The 20,359-nt window shown below is 39.9% G+C and overlaps 1 protein-coding gene across 5 annotated transcripts in view; it reads right to left on the bottom strand.

Moving 5' to 3' along the window:
* The window catches only part of ptprub (protein tyrosine phosphatase receptor type Ub), a 182,693-nt gene that overhangs the window by 120,607 nt on the left and 41,727 nt on the right, over positions 1 to 20,359 (bottom strand). For 4 of the 5 annotated variants that reach the window (XM_005456695.4, XM_005456696.4, XM_005456697.4 and 1 more), the window contains exon 2: positions 9,658 to 9,789. In XM_005456695.4, the coding sequence (XP_005456752.1) occupies positions 9,658 to 9,789 (132 nt within the window). Of the gene's footprint in view, positions 1 to 3,354; positions 3,591 to 9,657; positions 9,790 to 20,359 lie in introns of those variants that run through there. The other variant, XM_025911861.1, reaches the window with a different exon arrangement.

Genomic DNA, 20,359 nt, shown 5'->3' with positions numbered 1-20,359 from the left:
AATGTCATACATAATTATTCAGAGTAAGCCTAAATAAAAGCAGAGTATTCAAAACAAAGATGCAGCTCAACAACAAAATGCAACAATGACCTGTTAATACTGTGCTAGAGCCAAAAATGTCCTAAACCTGACCAACTACATCCCTCTTTACTCACTAATTACAATGATTTCTCTTAACCAAGAGTGTAAAACAGATTTAAATGCTCAAAGCAGGACATCAGATGCTATCTTGATAAGGTTTGTTGATGTTTTGGAGAAAATTATGTCAAGATACACTTTTAATAAATCACTGCAAAAGCTGAAGTTTTCCCTGATTTAATTGTAGTGCCTGATAATGCCAGAATGAGAGACCGCATGCCTAAAGTCTTTGCTTTGAGCAAAATACAGTCAGAGCTGTCAAAACCATGAACATTTTTTAATTAATAAAATGTTATCAAAGTAGATTTGCATTCATCTCATCTGCCAGTGTTCAAGTGCTCAGATACGCTTTACTCTCTATATTCAAACTGCTATATGGCTAATGAATGAGTTACCGCGGCTGTAAACGAGGAGTTTTTCCTTCTCTTTACATTTTCTCTCCCATTTTTAATTCATATGTATTGGGAAGGCTCGATTCAGTCCTGTGCACAAACAGAATTTTAAGAAATAGCAATGTGGTCTGGTTTCAAACAACTTTCTAGAACCTGTGATCTGCAGAGATTTCAAGAGAGTTGGAGCAAAGTATGGACACGGAGGAGCAGAGGAGAGCACAGAGGCTGGGAGATATCCAGTTGCACACAGCCGTCCGCACTAGGCACACATACAAAGCCAATTCCAATCTCCAGATCGCCAAAGAGAGAATGCGTGATTAGCAGAAAAAAGGAGGATATCAGAAGAAGAAAGAGAGCTTCAAATATTTAAAGAACATGTTCAAAGACAGCAGGCAGTAGTAGAAATGTCTTTTAACTTCATTCAAGCATTCACATTTGATTCACAAAGATGCTTTAACTCTGTTAATCTTCTGCTTACTAAAACAGCAGCAGAAAGACTCTGTTGGATTAAATGATAGAAGATTCAGTTTTGCAAGTATTCTTCTGACCACAGCTCTGTGCTGTGAGCTTATGCTAAAGTTGAAAATCGATATCAACACACTAACTGGGTTTTGTGTTTGTACTACATGAAAATATTAGTTTAAATAATGTGCATTTCACACTTACATTCTTCAACCCCGTTTCCTAGAAATGTGTCTGAACCCACTCTGTGCTTACTATATAGTGGACTATTGAGTTTTATTGAGTTAGCTATTTTGCATTGCTGTTCAAATGTTTAGTGAGTACTGCTACACCATATATAGTGTCCTCAAATTACCCCGCAGTGCTCTGTAAAAGTAGTGCAGAACCAATAATCAAGCTTTTTAGACCATTATGAGTTGCACAGAAGGGAAAAAAAGGCAGACAGAAAAGAAAGTGCATCACAACATAAACTCAAGCCAAGAACTGGTATTTAAACATCATTTGTATTTGTTTCACTATTTTGTTCAAAAAGTAATCGCTACGAGTGATTTCTCATTTTGCAGATAAATAGAGTCTCAAATAGAGTTTAGGCCGTCAGTAATATGACTAATGATGAGTGAACGTTTTTTTCACTAAATCTTCCTCTACAATTTCTCCTTACAGTGGCAATACCTGATTGATGCTCCAATACAAACTGTTTTCCTCCCTAAAGAAATATTAATTTGCTAAGTACCGAACAACATATTAAGATTATTGTCTGGTTTAAATCCAATCAACAATTACTACTGAAAGAAATACACTATATGTATAATAAGAAACAAAAAATGAACTTACAAAGCTTTTCAACATCTGAAAATATGAGAAAAGCACTAATGCTGTCATTGTAATACAAACATTTTCCAGCTTTCTTGAACTTCTTATGAACTGTGCAGCATGAGGAGGAGTGGTTAGCAACTATGACCGTGCAACATCCCACAGGTCAGTGTTGGGTTTACTGGGTCTGACGTCATTAGCCGTTTCCAGGTCCAAACTCTGTTTCAGGTCCCAATGTCAAACGAACACTGTGGCATCACTCAGAGTTACAAACTGTCTAAATTCTTTCATCTTTAATAAAATGACCAGTGTGGCAGCTCTAGGTGTAACAATTAAGTTTAACATCCAGGCATCCATGAAAACAGAATTTATGAAGTTTAACGGAGTTAGAAGTTAGCAAGAAGTTAGCTCGCTAGTTTCCATCCAAACATTATATACCATGTTCTGACTGAGAGATTTCTGAAAAACTAAAACATACAGCTCTGCTATCACTTCAGACATAAATTAAGACAGAAAACTAAACAGCATTGACTTTTGTAAGATTACTGAAGTTGGACTAGCTGACAGCTATGGTTAGCATAACAGAAACACAGTGAAGCTGGAGGATGAACGCTAACTTTTTTCCACTGGATAAAAGTTAAGGTTAGGGTTCCCGATGGTTAGGGACAAATGTAACAGCATGGCAGGATGCTGTAAACGGACCAAACTTCAGTCAGGAGAACAACCGAGATAATCCGTTCATGTGCTGGGCTGTAGTTACATCATAAGGTTTTAAAAACTGAGCTTTAAAATGAATAGTGATGATAAAAACCAAGAGAGGCCGACAGTGATCACTGACTGTTTTTAAGGGCTTGTTCAGATTAAATAGAACAAGACACAAAGCATTAAAACAGGTTAAAAACACAACAGCCTTAATAAACACAGAGTAGTTTGGACCCGGAAGCAGGTTTCATCGCGTTATCACTTAAAGACCAGATTCTACAGTCTTCATGGATGTGAGGTAGATGAAGTGCAAAGAATAAATTGTTATATGCAGTAAAAAAAAGTTACTTGTGGTCTAAAGTGCCTAATGTGACTACATTACATTGTTAAAAGAGTAGAAAAAAAAATCTCTAACTACTCAAGTCTGTCAAATACAAAAGTTACTGCAGCTGACACCCACATAGCCATTTTTCAAAAGCTGTACTAATATACTCTTCAAGTGGCCAGTTATTTTATCTCACCTGAGTTAAGGTGGTTCACCTAGAAAGTGTATTTAGCTACAGTTCCAATTATATTATTTAAGCTGCAACCTTGCACATAAAAGCCCTCTAGCTGCTCCTCTAAAGTGACACTAATTAGACAGAAACCAGCCAAAGGGGGCTGTATTATCATGCCTTCCTATCATCTGGGTGCCTGTGTGGGTGAGTGAAAAACAAAGAATTAAAAAAAAAAAAAGAAAGACTGGTCACAGAGTATACTTCAGCTGGACTGCAGGCTTCAGTGATTGGCAAAATGTCTGCGTTTCCCAAATGTGTCTCTATCATTCACATTAATGAATCGCCCTTACCTTGTTGAGGAGGCATAAAGGGAGCAGCTGCTCGCTTCCCTGAATAGCAATTCAATTAATCTGTTATATTTTAAAAGCTTCTGTGTAGTTACGGCATTTTTGAGATGCTTTAAAAGGACACTGGGCTTTCAGACATTTATATTATACATCAGTGATCAATGAATATGATGTCCTTTGCCTTGAGGTAATGAGTCTTAAGCAATTATCCCAGTGAGCCAGTAGCTCCCCTTCCAAGCCACGGAAGGTTTTCTAGCAAATACCACAGTTGATTTCACTAATTATTTCCTGCCTCTCTGATTGAAGGTGTGTTAATTAGTAAAATCAGCTGGTGGAACGTTTGGCTGGAGTGAAACACGCAGAGTCTACCAGAAGACCGGACTCGTCTCCTTTCAAATGAAATGCTGTCCTCTGTAACCCAAGCCAAATGATAAATATGGCTGTGCAATGTTAAAAGGTTGCCCCCAACCCTTCATGAACAAAAGATGCATCACCATCCCAGAAAACAAACAGCAGACTACTTTATCTCATCTCTGATTTCATTCATCATCACACAGTTTTAGCCTTGTAGGCGAGCCTTTTCTAAAAGCTGATAAGTCACTTCGGCTATTACGAGACTTTTTTTTTTTTTATTAAGATTTACTCAGCTGTGACTTTGGCCTTCATATTTTTGCTCACCCTTTCAGGTCCGTCCTCACCTATTTTTCTCCCCAAAACATGAAAAACAGAAAAGCACTGCAACACATCAGAGGGATGTGTTGTGTTTTCTTTTCAAAGAGGAAAGGGGAGGTCTGGCTTTGCAAACAAACAAATCCATCAGCTATTGACATTTGAGATATCAAAAGTGACATTAACGAGCTGCGGACACAAAATTCTCCCGACTCTCGTGCAGGATTGTTGCAGTCTCGATTACCTCTGGGACGCCTTTACGTTTCACATTCACTCACTGTTTATGTTCATTTTCACTCACGGTTTGGTTAGGCTTAGGCATTAAACTACTTGTTTAAGGTGAGGCACGAAAACTGTAGGATATGCAGAAACGTATCCGCAGGCTTTAGTATGCATACAACCGCACGTCTCCAAAGACAAAAGAGCCCGAATGAAATTAAAGCTCCTACTGCACAGTTTCTGTCTCCCCTCTCCTCTCCCAGCAGAGACGAAACAGGATACAGCAGCTAACCCTCTTGCCTTCAGAGCCCCCTGGGCCTTCTAACAGCGTGTAGTCAGTGGGAAATAATCTTACTAGAACACTGGTTTACCAAAACAGCCAAGATAGTTAGTGCTGATCCAGCACTCCAAGCCAAAACATTACCCACTCCAGAGGAACATCTGGGTCCATTCTTCTTTCTCTCACAACAACACACAAGGCTGAAGTGAGCTTGACTCGAGCACACAGAGCATAACATAAAAAGCATGAAGATAACACAAACATGAATAATAATCAGTAACCATGAAATGTCTCCCACACATTGTTCGGATTAGGAAACGTACTTTAACGATATTAAACAAGTGTTAGCGTGACGACTTTAGATTTTACCCCCAGCATGCACTTCATCACTGTAATGACATCTTGAACAAACAGTGTCCTATCACCATAACTGATCAGTTATGCAACACCAAAAAATGCAGTTTTTGAACAAAAAGACTGTCTTCAAATAAAAAGTTACTTTCAGCTGCTGCCGTATTCACATGGGTAACCACAGCGGGTAGTTCCGCATGTTTGATTTGGCAGATTTTGAATACCGGATTCCCTTCAGGATGCAACCCCAGAGGGATTTGTGTCTCCTCCCAGGATCAGATGGCTATCTTCAGTTTAAAGTCAGCTACACCTAATGCAGTAAAACCAGTAATGAGTCGCTGGTTTTAAACTGAACTGATTAATCAGAAGATAAAAAAGAACATGAATAGAAAGCAGCTGTGTATTTTTTACACTTGCTTTCTTCTACAACAGTCAAATAGTATCTGCATGATCAGCCTTTTCAAGCCTTTTCTCCACCTACAGCAAGTCAAAATACATCCGAGGTAATGGTGGAGAGGCAGAAAAGGTGGAACCAGTAAGGATGGCTGGAAAGTTCTGATATCTGGCTCACTCTGCCTCATCTTTTGACACATGCAGAAGGATCTCGGGTCATTCTCAATGACACGCACAATAATGTGGAGCTGATCTGTGGTGTGTAGCTGAGGCCAAACAGAGGTGAGAGGAGACGGATAAAGACCAGAATGGCTGCCCAATAGAGGAAATCAGGCTGGAAATACAGATGGATGCGCATTTCACTGTATGAATTAGCTCTGTTAAGGTCATTACACTGTGTACACTGCTGCAGTACGTGCCAGCTGACCAGTCTCTAACTCTACAACAATACTTAAAGCCATGGTTCATACAAGTCTCAACCCTTCTTTGACCCGAGGTCCAATCGAACTATAAAGTCTATTGAAAGTGTCTCTCGGGCATTTATGTACAAGCCTTCTGCACTACTAGCTAATAAAACTAAGGTACACAGTCAATCAATTGACTCCGTAGCTTTTTGCAGTGTAGCAGAAACACAGAGACGGAGCCGGATTTAGACAGAATCAGGATCTTCAGTGGATGTATGCTGCTGGAAAGAAAACATTTACAAAAACGATGAGAGGAGAGCGAGGGATTAGCATGCAAAGCATGGTGAGAATAAAGCAGCAGCATATTCAACACTTTGTTTTAGTACTGTCGAAGTTTTTCTGCGTGACTCAGCTGAAAACTGTCCCAAAACTGCACATCCAAGAGACACTGTCTGGCCTGTACGGCTGCTGAGGCGGAAAGTGAGGAGGGAGGTTTGTGGGAAACATTTCAGCCTTTACAGTATACCTCGCACTTGACTTGGGGGGTGGGGCTGTCCTAATATCAGTATACATTTTTACATGATATAAAGTGTCCTACTGAAATATCACTGATACAATTACTTTCTCTAACACACAATGACAAGACAAGCCCAGACATGTCTGAGACTGAGAGCAGCTAGTTACCCTCTGATGGTTTCCAAAACATAGAAAAGAGTTCCCACTAAAGGTGGAAACAACAAACCTGTTTCAACAAACCTTGAGGCACAAACGGACCGTTGAGTCTGCTATAAAGGTATGTAAGGAGGAAATGCTAGCAGCTGGTGATGCGTAACACAAATGGAAACAAACGACCTCACCAGCATCACTGGAGCATTTGCCCGTTACACTTTATATGACAGGAAGAGCAAACAGTGGATGGAAAGTAACTTTAAGCAGCTGATTAAAAAGCTGAACCCACCATCACAGACAGGAAATATTTTTTTATTTCAGTTTTATTATGCAACAAAATTCTGCAGCTCCTGTGCATTTACATGTTTCACTTACTTTAGTTACCGTTAAACTAAAGCAGCTGTGTTATAGTTTGACTTTCATGATTTTCATTCAAAACACTACGTAAGCTACTTTTGCATTGACAGTTAACTTATGCTACGTCGCTGTAATGCTGCTGCTGCCACTTAGTTTTAATAGATTCACATAATGACAGCAAACAGCTGGAAAAGAAAGTTGGAAATTAATTTTATCTGCATTAATAAATGCTGCCATCTACAAGCTGCAATCACAGATAACATTTTGTTTCTTTTTCTACATTATCAGAAATATTTTTATCGTAATATTTCTCAAAATATCGTTGATATAACTTTGAGGCTACAGAACCACGCCACATTTACATGGATGTCATGAAAGACATGAGGCTCTTTGCTTTTGCATTAGACACCTGAATCTGTGACACCCCTGTCACGCTGTATTTTGACTGTAGTAGGTTTTAAAAACAGTGGTCAGAAAATGTTGATTTGGAGCTGAGTCTTACAAATGAAATGCTAAGAAATGGCGTGTTATTCAAGGTGTTAATCAGCTGAGGTATTTTACTTTTTAAATGCAGCCACTTAGATCAATTATCCACCCTTTCTGTTGTTTTTTTCTCGAAGCCTCTTAGTCACCACTGGCACATTCCTTAGACAAAGGAACTCTTAAGTATTCACATTCTGAGTGAGGAATCCAGGGTCTGCATTCAGTTTTTCACCCTTCTTTCCAAAAATGACCCTGTACTTGTTAGAGCTTTGTAATGGCCAGCTCCTCGCTAAACTGCTCCTACGAGGTGCCCCATACTTTTTGCTCTACTTTGCCTGCTTCGCGCAATTTTCTCATCCAAGGACACTTTGGCGTGTGGACCGAGGGAGCTGGCAATCACTCACTTCACTTCCACCAACAAGGTGAACAAGGAAAGTTAGATACATCACCATTAGCTGTTTTTAACCCCATTTAATGGATTTTTCGCTTAAGGCGACCCTGATACAGTATAATGAATATTGCAGCAGACCCATAACTTTTCAAGCTTAATGAATCTGGCTTTCAGAAAATGAGGTACACTTGACATGCAAACACATTCTTCTCGTACAAGGTTATCATCCTGCACGCCTCACTCGTTCATTTAAACAAAAGCAAGAGAACGAAAGATTATCAAAAATCAGCCAGAAATCTCCACTCTAATTCCAAATAAAGTAAGATGTGATAAAAAAAGGAACAGTCTTATTAAGACCTCACTGCGCTCTTTCTTCCTTTTTCTTTTTGTTTTGTAAGACTATTTTGTCTTTCATGGGAGCAGTAGTCTCTAATTTCTCCTGGGAGCCACAAGCTGCTGCTATCTCAGCTGTGTTTACTAATCTTCCCTCGACACCAATTTCTCAGCCCCGCAAAGTTAATACTGGTCCAATGTAAATAGCCTTATCTCATAAACTCTTGTTATTCCCCCCACCTTAGCTGCCCAATGTGATACATGGTTAGAAGTCAACACAAGGGGATTAAGTCAGAGAGGAGGAGAAAAAGACAAAAACTTCCTGTGCCTGTATCTGCGGTAAGATTATCCGCCTTAAATAACACGGCAGAGAAAATGTCAAGGTATAACACAATGAAGGAACGCTGCTGTCAATATCCAGTGACAACATTTAGGAGAGGAACATGAATAATACACGGGTTCTTGTGCAGGGCTGAAGGATGAGCGTCTAATAAATTAGACAGAATTTGTCTCCTGGTCGACGGATCGATCGTGGACTGACGCTCACAGCCGTCGTGTGCAGATTACGGCTACCTGCCTCATTCCACCTGTGCAGGTCTGTTCCACTGATGGCTCTGGATTGTTGTAAATGCCATGGCAGTAAGTTTTAATTAAACCCGAAGGGAAAAGTATTAATTATCTCATTGCCTGCTGTGAACTGGATGGCGGCTGCAGGCAGATTCTCGCTCGAATGCTGATGATGTGTGGCTGAATGAAGAGTGATTTAGGATTAAATGTGAGATTTATCGAGTTCAGAACTGTATTTGGATAACCACCTGCAGACAAGAAGCGATTTTAATGCTTTAAATCAAAACCACAAGTACCCGGCTTTTAAATTACCCCTGCAGGGTGTTTTTGACCGTTTTCAAAGGCTACTTGAGTTGATAGTTTCCAAACGGACAGAATGTTCCCTGAAGCCTGCATTTATTTCTTTTTAGATGATGTATCTGATTGTATCCTATCTTGTCATCTCTCCATCTGTTCCTCTTAGCTGCCCTGTCTTTATGTCTACCGAATTAGCTCTGTTCTACCAACAAATCATACCAGTGCTTTCTTTGAGGCTTAAAGAAACGGTTCCTCCTATTTAGTGTGCAAGTGCTCTCCCCATCCTCTTGTAAAATGAACACTTAAATGTACGTCTGTGTCATGGATTTGTTGCATTCTCATTACCATATCACACACTGATTGATTGGTTAAACCCGAGGGAGGTCAATTCCTTAATCATATTCCAAGTTTTCCCCCAGTAGAAGTAGTTTACCGGAGAGAGCACTGCAGCCACTGGTATTTTATGCTGAGAAGCTGAAACAGCAATCTTCTCTTTGTCAGATCCCTGTAGGTATTTGTTAATGCAGAGATGGAGGAGCGCCTTATAAACTATGCATGCCATCACCCTCTGGCAACCACCAGTGGAGAGGATGATGGCAGGGAAATGCTGGTTTCCATTAGTCCTGTGAGGCTGGTTAACATAAAATTATCCTTGGGGTTAGAGGGAAGCAGATAAAACCAGGGTGAGGGCTTCATTAAATTTGATGCATAACGGACACAGGACATTTTTAAAGGCCGATAATGCCAGCCACATTAATACCAACAAGTCTATGTATTTCCCAGACATGAAAACAGGGCTGCATGTGTCCCATGCACGCTCGCTTGCCGTGTTTCAGTGTCTACAAAAACTACAAAGTAAAGAGGACAGGGGACCATGAGCACAGAGTACTCACCCTTCAGCAGGTCAGAGTTGGCAGAAGGTGAACTCTGTGTCCTAAACAACAGCCAGTCAAAGTCATCCTCCTCTCCTTGGGTGAAGTCACACAGATTAGGGTCTGAATCCTCTTCGAACGTGCAGCCAGCAGCTAAAAGGTGAGGGGGAAAACGTCAATAGACCATCAGTGACAGAAACAAAGTACATCAAGACAGATTCACCTCAAAGGTACACAACTCCACACAGGTTAATACAGAATTTTCTACTTTCACTGAAATCAACAGCCTATTTAGTGTTAAAGAGGAATAAGAAAACAATAAACTAGATATTTGTTTAAGAAGCCATAACTAGAGACTGCAGCGGTTATTGTTTCAGCTTTAGTGTCATGGTAATTTTGTGAGTCACAACTTAATGTGACCTGTTTTTTAAACTCCCCCCGGGACTTCTTCCTTTTATGGAAACTGGGAAAAACAAACACAGCTTCACAATGTCTTCCTCCTACATCTTCCAATCTTAGCTGCCAGCCACAACTAGATGTGCATCAAAGCCACACTGACCACCTCTCTACCCTCTCTGGCCAAATAAAAAGCCTCAGCTCACTGTTGATGTGAACGCCAACGACACAGCACTGGTTTCAACTTAGGTGTAACAAATTAGTACAATAACTGTAACACTGATTGCAACTTGCGTCTCTCCTAGAGTCATTTTTTCACCCATAACAATTACAAAGATGTTTCACTGTGAATGCTAAATTATTTTGTGCTAAAATTCAATAAAGTGATCAAATGACACTGTTGTAGCAATTTGCAGACAAACTGCTGTCAGAAATCAACAATGTGACCACCAGTCACATTTTAATGCAGGCTCAACCCCATGTTGTTCTCAGTGTGCATTTCAAGCACACCAAATCAAACTTGTTCTCATATGAATAAATTCTCTCCAACCAAACTAACAATAAGCCCAAGCCATGTGAGCGATAATTACCTCAGACTCGCACAAAAAGAAACAAAGCCTGGCAAAAGCAATGATTACCCCTGAATCTGAGGAGAAATACCCCTCCCATAAAGCATTCACAAACAAGACTACACATCCTAAAGCCCTTTCACAAAGGCATATACAAATAGCAATAACATTTGCAGAAAGCGGCCACTCTGGGGAATGTAGTGATTATAATAATACCTCACAACCTGCTATTCTATGCGCCAAAAAGCAAATTTTTTCAAATTATATTTAATAGCTATGGCTTTAATGGCCCTTGGGTCCAGAATAATGTGCTTCAGTTGTTGCTCTCTGCATCTGTTGCCATATTTCACATTAGTCCATCGGCATGAGAATTACACTCTAACAGTGGGCAGTTTGAACTGCTCAGTCATAAGACCAGAGGTTGTGTCAGTACTAATTGGAGCAGGACAGCACGAAACAGTCATGCTAATGATAGGAATAACCACAAGCAGGTTCTGAAGGTGACCCCTGTGGTATACAACTTTATTGCTGCTCTTTTTTCTCTAATCCACGATTTTGAAAAATGGCTTCAGTATGACAGGCTGCAGAGAAAAACACATGCAGCCTTTCTGTAGTGAGGATTCATAATTCTGTTACTATTGTGACCGCTCCAGTTGTTATAGTTAGTTACTTATAGGGCAAATAATATTGCAGCATCTGATTTTTTTTTATCCTGTTTCCCATGGTGTGGTTTCTGGGTGTGTGCGGGTGATTTTCAATGCTGTAGTGCAAACAATCAAATCAGAGGCTGACTGACTTTCACATTTAGGGCATTGATCCCACGACAGTTGAGATGGCACTACTTGGTGGGGTTGATCAGATCAGTGCCATGACCCTGATGAAGGCCACAAGCCCAAACGCGTTGGTCAATTATTAAAGTTGTTCATCTTCCCTTAAGTGTTGCTGGAGTTCCTGCATTGTGAATTCTTTCATCCTCTCAATGCACCTTGGAAGCAGGTGAAGTTGTGCCAGAAATTTTTGCTCAGATCAGTGCCATTCCAGCCTTTCATTAAATCTGAAAGAACTCCTGTTTCAGAGTGAAAACTACAATTTAATAAATAAAAAAGAAACTAGATTCAAAGCATCGCAGGATTTGCCCCCCAAAAACCTAGAAATATTCCTGCTGTGTATCAACAGCTTGTCTGATAATTGACAGATCAGAGTTCCTTACAAAGGTGAGATGTGCAGCTTTTTCTTGCAGCTTGTCGAACTGCAGCTACAACTCGAGGCTGCTGTCGGTGGCATCCTGCAGTTGTGAAGGTCGTCTCTAAAGAAATTATACTCACGGTCTGTTGGCTTTGCAAGTGATGGTACATCTGCTGTGATGGGCTGCTAGAGAGGAACGACCACACTCCCGAGTGAAAAGACCAACCCTAACGCGACATCATTCACGAGTTAAAACTTGTGCTCCATGATGATGTAGACCATGTCACAGATCTGAGTCATTTTCACATATTTATTTACTCTAAAAGTCTACTGTTGTAAATGTTGTAAAGCAGAAAAAGTTGCGCATCAAAGCAGTCTTTTGTATAATTTTTTACAGCATAATATATTTTTTTAATTAACAGCATGTTGTGCTGTTTAAATTTGAGCTTGCTCCATATTAAGTACTGAAATTAAATGGGACAAGTAGGCAAAGAGCACAGAAGGGGGTTTCATTCTGGAATGCTGGATCATCTGTGTCTGAAGAGGAAAACATGACACTAAGCATAGTGCACATAACAATTTCATTAAAAAAAAATATTACAATATCCTTGTATTGTAGGGCAGCACGGTGGCACAGTGGTTAGGGCTGTTGCCTCACAGCAAGAGGGTCCTGAGCTCGACTTCACCATCTGGCCAGAGTCTTTCTGTGTGGAGTTTGCATGTGCTCCGACATGCACTTAGTGGGTTAGGTTAGTTGATGATTCTAAATTGCCACCCATCGATATGACTGTGAGTGCAAATGGTCGTTTGTCTCTGTGTAGCCCACCGACAGACTGACGACCTGTCCAGTGCGTACTCCGCCTCCTGCCCTATGATACCTGGGATAGGATACACGTCATGTTGACAGCAGTGAAAAATTAGCCTATTCTAACAGACTTCAGAGTATATAGGACCATTCTGGTTCCTCAACTATTTTTGTGAAAATAAATAAATAGAATTAAAATGAACAGATTTCCCGTTTCCTGGTTTAGATAAGGGAATATCTGATTTAAAAAGAAAATCAGAAAAAAATCAGTTTAAGGCACTAAAACTAAATTAAAGTTAAACTGCTGACTAATTCAGAAACTCAATCCTCTTTTCTTTCTTCCTGTTATGTGCTGTAATGGCAAGCACCTCACAAAGGCAAAAAAATGTCCCAAACTACACTTGAAAACAGACAAAAACAACATTAACCATATAAAGCCACACTAGCAGCCATATAGTGGCATAATGAGACAAATAGATGCTTTGACAGACATGCTAACCTGCTTAAAGTACCATCCAGCCTTCTGATTTATAAAATTATGTGTTGCTGCTGTCTTGTTTCAAAGGTTACCAGCAGTCCAATTTATTGAACTGCAGCACAAACAAACACTTAGGGTGCCCTTGCCTACGGCCAGCCTATTACAATATCGCTACAGCCTTCACTGATTGTATGATAGCACAGGAGCACATTTACAATCATGTAAGCTTGGGTGACAGTAGCAGCCAACCAGGAGGGGTGGGAGTGTGTGCATCACCCTCTGGGTTTGATTTATTGCCCCATGCTGGGCTGTTACTGCACAGATCTGCTGCTGAGGCCAGGGGTTAATTGTCCCGCACTGGGGTCTATTTCTAATAGAACAGCCAGAGATATGGGACCTGACACATCCAAACGCTGGCACTATATTATTCCCCGCTGCTTCAGTAAATGAAGCACACAGACTCCTCCCTACAAAAGTCTCGGAGAAGGAAGCCAAAATCTGAGGCCAGAGCTACCCGGGAATGTCATCTCCTTTAGAGCACACTGGGAGAGATCCAGCTCATCTATCATGACAAGCACTCTCCCTCCGCTGCTCCTTCTGGAGGACCAATGGGTGTGCGGGGTGTCAGTGGCCATTTTTTACCTGAATAATTACAGCATAATTTAGTGCACTGACCAGTGCATAGCTAGACACCGCCAAGGTTTGGTGGCTGAGAAAAGAGACTCATTTAAGAGCTCGAGCCACTGTTAAATCTGTTGTTGGCTGATCTATGTATTTGGCAACATTTCCATGTTAAGCACACAAATGAGATGTTACTACTTCTTGGATAAGCACTTTCTAGGAATGACACAGATGAATAAAATAAATGAACATGGACGACAACGTCCAGTCTCAGTGTTAGGGCTTTCCATTTGTATTACAAATGAAGTGGCTGATCTGCTGTCAGCCCCTTCTACTCTCAGCATTTGCAGCTTGTAGAACCAGCAATAAGGCTTTTTCTAAAAGATTTTCTTATGAATCTTCAATGTTTTTTTATCGTGATCCCAATAATGTAAATTTTAAATGCATATTTTAAATTTATAGTAATTATTTATTTACTTGCCAAATCAAATCAAATGTTTTACTTTTTTGAAATGCAGAATTATGCAGAATTTGCATAATTATGATTAAGGAACTGACCTCCCAGCCCATTGTTCCTTCAGTGGGCTGGTTTCAGTCATTATGCAAATGTACTGTTTATAAGACTGGGGAAACCTGCAGTCAGCTGAGACTGAAGAAGTCACTTGGATGAGTTTCTCCCACAAAACGCTACGTCCAGATATGTAGTAAGTCCTCCATCATTTCATACGGACATAAAAGAAGGTGAAAACTGGTTTACTAGACTCTCCAATTTGGCACAGCATTCGGGCTGATACGTAAAAAATCTTCCCCAGCTTTATGTGAGCAGTAAATCATGTCTATGAGTCTCTCTCTGCTCATATCAGCAGTTAGTGTCACATGTAGCTCTTCATATTAGATTTGGTATCTCGCCCTCTGTTTACTTGTATAATCCCCCGCCTTGCTATCTAATTAGAGTGTCGCTGTGCGCAGTGAATATTGTCAGAATCTCTGCTTATCCCCTTTATTTGCATACGTTTTAGGCATAACATCGCTGGCCTAAGCTTCTTTAAAGGTACCGCTACTCTGACAAACTTTTCACTTGAATAAATCATATTCAGAAACACAAGCAGAAAAGAGTCCTTCCTGAGCCGTAGAATACCTAAGAGTTAAATTGTTGTTGGTATTTCAAGACCGTTAAACGATCAGTGGACAGCCATCAAAGTGAAATCTTAAAGTGTACGCCCTCTCTTTTCTAATATTTCAAAGAAGAAGAATGACACACTTTTGAAACCAGAAAGTAATCCTTTGATCTGAAACACTGCAGCTAATCTTTTCACTCCTTCTGAGATTCCGTACAGAGAGTGAGCAGAATAAAAACAGCAGATTCCAACAGGGCAGTGTTTGTACAGATTGTAAATTAGCAGCACTTGTTTGAGTTCCAAATTGCCATATCGACCACTCACAGAGGCAGTAAAAATCTGTATGGGAGAACATTGGGGTAAATTAGCTCAAGTAATGTCATTCGGTTGGGTATATAGCCACATGACGAAAAATTCTGGGACTCTTGACAACAGCTCACAGGCAGCACAGAAATCCTTAACATTTTTAATCCTTTAATCCATGTCATAAGACCCCTGACCAGGTCTGAACCGCAGAGTCCTACCTATGGCTCAGACTTGCAAAAGATTATAAAATATAACTATGCTAGGAAGTGAAAGAAATGTTAATAATTACCTTTTTTTTTTCCAGAAAACAATAGACTGTGTTTATGGATAAAATGAGGCGACTGCAATGCTATGAAACAGGTTTGCTCACTGATGTGCAGCAAACAGCCAAATATCTGAAGGTGAGATTTGAGATTTGCACATTATATCATCATATCACCCATACCTGCATGCACTATTAAATAAGTGGAAAAGTAAATGGAGCAATCATAAAGGAATATACGCATTATGTGTCATAATGTGCTCTCTGTCCACTTTAGCAAGTCTATAAATGACTCGTGTAGCTCACAAATGGATTATTGCCAGCAGAGTTTTTCGTGGTAGTTTCGCATGGAGCAGCACTATTTGTAAAGTGGTGTTATTTAGTCTAAATTGGACAATCAGTGATTGAGAGGATGTTTCTGCCCATAAAGGATCTTTCAGGGTCTTTTCACCTCTATTTATCTTGGCTTCAATATAGAGAGTTATATACTGCAGCTCTCAGTCACTTTAGACCTTTACTGGCTCCCACGTATCATAATTTTCCACCACAGCTCAGATGTGAACGTTTTTTCCCCATAAACACGCAAGGTTGAGACGGTAACATCAACAAGGAGGTCCCATCACTGGGTGTGTGTTGGTCTGTTTGTCGAATGTGTTGATGATATTTTCTTAGCTACTTTATTGATGTAGATGAGAAGATATTTGTTGTTGTTATGTTCCACTACATATATGGCTCCATCATTCAGCCAGTTAGCGTAACTTAATCTAAAGACTGGAAAGAAAACAGGGATCCTGATTCAGTTTACCCTGAGATCCATACGAAAAATGAAGATTCAAGGAAGAACTGTGATATTATAAAGTGTGCTGCGTTAACAGCTGTTGTGAGAATGATTTAGAAGGAATGTTACTTTTGGACAGAGGCAGGAAAAGTTTCTCCCCCCTGATTTTATTTTTTATGTGAAGCTAAGACAGCTTGAAAGGTATTGACGGTAAACTTACGTTTTACTGGCATATATGAGCGTGACATTGATCTTCTCGTGCAATCCTCAGCAAGAAACTCTATTGGTGAAGGTGTAAAAACACCACTTTAATACACAATTTCATGAAATAAGATCCAAGTTGGCAGAAAAATCTGCAATTACTCTTTCGTTTCCCTGAAATTCCTAGAATTTTATTTGGATACCATTCAAGACTTGGCATTGCACGTGGAAGGTTTAATATCCTGTGCAAAAAGTAAAAACTATAATAATAATCAGAGAAAATGTTGAAAGAAGAATGATAAACACATGCAGCTGTAAAGCCTTTTGGTCTGTTTTGGGGAGGGTGAAAACAACAGAATTCAAAAACACTTGAGACCTAGTTGCTTGTTTATAACAAAACAAAAAATAGGTTCTGCTCCAAAAAAAAAAAAAAGATGCACATGCTTTGCCCTGCTAGAAATTCCAACTTCTGCCCTTAATTATTAGGCAGCCCGGATAGGTAATGAACACCAGAACCTGTCAAATCATCCGGGAAATGCAGCCTGGCGAAGAGGCGAAGATGCTTGTTGTATCATCATCCACAGAAGGGAAACAAACTGTGCTGAGAAGCTGAGAGCTCTTCCACTCCACACAGAAAGCCTCATATGATTCCGGGGTGAGTGCACGTCTGGCTGGTGGGGATCCAGGTGGGAATGGGTGAGTAATACTGGAAGCAGTTAGGGGGGAGGAGAGTGGTTGATTTGCATTGCTGTGAGTGTGGCCCTATGCATCAGCAGGGGACAGGTATATTTATTCACTACAGAGGCTCTCCTCCCCAGCACTCCCCTGGCTGCCTCTGAAAGCCATCCATCCCCACACCTGAATACGCAATGAAATCATCTCTCTGCCTCCCAAGGCATTAATAACTCAACCCTAGTGGCTGGATGGGCCCAGTCAAGACACAGAGGCGACTGGAAGCAGACTGAGAGAAGAAAGGGTTGGAGATGGCGAACAAGTACTGCAGAGGCGCTCAGCTTCGGGGTGTACTATGTTGAAAACCCAGTGTGCTGCAAGGGAGCATCTGGAGGGGGTGGAGAAAATAAGCGACTTTAAGAAAATTACTCGGGTGGGTGAGGTGAGAGCTGAGCCTTAGGGTTGCAAAAAGCAAGACCCCCACTCCAATAATAATGTGCTCCTCAGATCCTCCCCCTTACTTTGTGGAAAAATATCAATATCGTATAGTGATAACACAGCTGAACGGCTACAACTGACTGTCAATCCAAATCAAAAGTGTACAAATCAAGACGGTTTATAAAGCTGGGGAAAAAACACATCTATTTCACCTTATTGCAGATGTTAACCAGCAAGTAAAGAGGATAAAACAAAAAAGAGGAAACAAAAGTAAAAATTGGTGTCTCTTTAAGTGAAAAACTATATGTAAGTTGTTACATTTGTAATATTTCAAGATACAAAGTATCAATATAATGACTCAGTCAGACTATACTGGAAGCTTTTTTTGTAAAACATTACACTGCTGGTATAATCAGATCAGTTCTGAGGGAAATGTGACATTTTACAAATATATTTGTAATCAACATGCATTCTGTTCATGCTCTTGCTTTCCCGCTGTTGTTCCTTTTCAGGCAGTCAATCACATGCATACGATTACATCCATAATTTGTTGGACAATGACACGTTCCTTTCTTGTAATTTTCCCTCTACACCACCGCAGTGGATTTGAAATCAAACAATCAACGTGTGATTGAAGTGCAGACTTCCAGATTTAATTCAAGCAGTTTTTAAACTGTTTTGGGAATTACAGCCATTTTCATACACAGTTTCCCATTTTCAGAGGCTCAAACTAAATTGGACAAACTAACATACTTTTAAATATAAGGGTTGTTTTTAATACTTGGATGAAAATCCTTCGTAAACGACTGCCTCAAGTCTAGAATTCATGGCCGTCAGCAAACGCTGCGTTTCCTCCTTTGAGATGCTTTACTAGGCTTTTACTGGTTTCACCTTCTGATGCTGCTGGTTTGCTCTGCATTCTGTTATGTATTTAATAACTAAGCACGCTCTATTGGATTGACATCGTCCACCGAAGAATATCCCATTCTTTGCTCTGAGAAACTCTTGGGTTGCTTTTAGAGTTTGTTTTGGGTCAGAGTCCATCCTGGTACATCTATCAGCAGTCACATCAATAAACACTATTAAATCAATTCCACTGGCAGCCATACATTCCCATGCCACATCGTTGGCTACACCATGTTGGGCAGATATTGGCATATGCTTCAGATGATGAGTTGTTTCTTTCTTTCTCCAGATTTTTCTCTTCCCATCAGTCCAATAAGTTCATCTTGGTTTCATCTGTTCAAAGATATTTTTTTCCCTCAGAAGAGTGCGGACTCTGTTAGATGTTTTCTGGCAAAGTCTAATCTGGCCTTCTTGTTCTTCAGTGTAACCAGTGGTTTGCACTTTGTTGAGTTTTTGTAACCATGGAAATAATTCTGTCATCATACACTTTTTTCCTCTTCTGTGGTCTTTCAGGACCTTTGATGTCCATCAGCTGCACTCCTTTTTAAATGTGGCCACTCCTAAAGTTTTTCTTCATTCAGATTTTTAATTACTTTTTTTTTATTTGTCCCAACATAGCAAGAGGATAGGCTTGCCAATAAAAATGCTTGTTAGTCAGTTATCCAATTACATATGAACCTCTGAAAATAGAGGACTATTAAACTGGCTGTAAATTCTTAATAGTTAATACAGTATTTTTGTTGCACCCCTTGAGTTAAAGCTAAACTGCTGCACTTTAATCAGTTGTTTAATGTAAAAATCCACTGTGGTGGTGTACAGAGGCAAAATTACAAAACAAATTGGGCATTAACAAAAAAAAGCAGAGTATCCTAAATGAAATCATTGTGGATCTTTTAAAATTATATATGGCTTAAATCTATTGTACTTTTTCTTATATCAAAGAATTAATAAAAACATTCAGTTTCATTTGTCAAAAGTGACACGATAGCTGTTACCTGATCAGGATAATAAACCCCTGATACAGAGTAGAGGTTGCTTTGCATTGCAACAATTTACATTTAAGACCTGTAATGAAGATAAAATACTGTGGGATAAGTAAAGTTAAAGACTCGTATGTTCCTACAGCAAAAAAGAAAACACACACATAACCTCTCCCCCTTGTCTACTCCGGTAATTTCCATAGTTTCCCGAAATTCAAATGAAGTAAAGTTACACAAGCAAAGAACATTTTCCCTTTTCATCTTCCAAGCATGAACAATGACAAAAAAGCTTCCTACAGCTGTATTCACGGCAAATCCAAAGATACCAGTCAGCTGCAATTCATCTTGAAATTAATTTTGCCTTCACTTTGAAAGACCGGTACAATATTTCATCCTGGATGGTGGGTTGATGATAAAGGTATCCCAGATGTCAGTGGAATAAGAATCAAAAATATTAATCTTCTGATATCAGCCTTTTCTGTGCTATTCTGAGGGCAGCACAAAGAAAAAAACAACAAGGACACGGAGACAAAAGCAGCCTGAGCTTGTTGTCTCTTGTTTCTCCTTTTCAGTGAAAACATGAAAACATCAATTATTCCACTTTCTAGATCCTGCCGGTTTAATGTCAGGGGGAGAGAAAAAAATCTCTGTTCACTGATGAAAGGGCGTTGGGTGTAATTATAAGATTTTTATTGTTGTTTTTTACCAAAAATGATCTATTCTCATCGATATCAATACATATTCATCTCCACTTTCTCATCACCTCCACAACGGGAAAAACGAGGAGCATGCAGTCACTGGCCAATACATTAGGTACACCTGTTCAACTGAACGTTAATGCAAATTAGTCACATCACAGCAACTCAGTGCATTTAGATGTGAAGACATGGTCAAGTTGACCTCCTGAAATTCAAACTGAGCATCCGAATAAGGAAGAAAAGTGATTTAAGTGACTTTCAATGTGGCATGGTTGTTGGTGCCAGACAGGCTGGTCAGAGTATTTCAGAA

The sequence above is a fragment of the Oreochromis niloticus genome, linkage group LG11, assembly GCF_001858045.2.
Source record: "Oreochromis niloticus isolate F11D_XX linkage group LG11, O_niloticus_UMD_NMBU, whole genome shotgun sequence".
Taxonomy (NCBI): Eukaryota; Metazoa; Chordata; class Actinopteri; order Cichliformes; family Cichlidae; genus Oreochromis; species Oreochromis niloticus.
The sequence above is the reverse complement of the archived record's forward strand: the minus strand, read 5'-3'. Positions and strand labels throughout refer to the sequence as shown.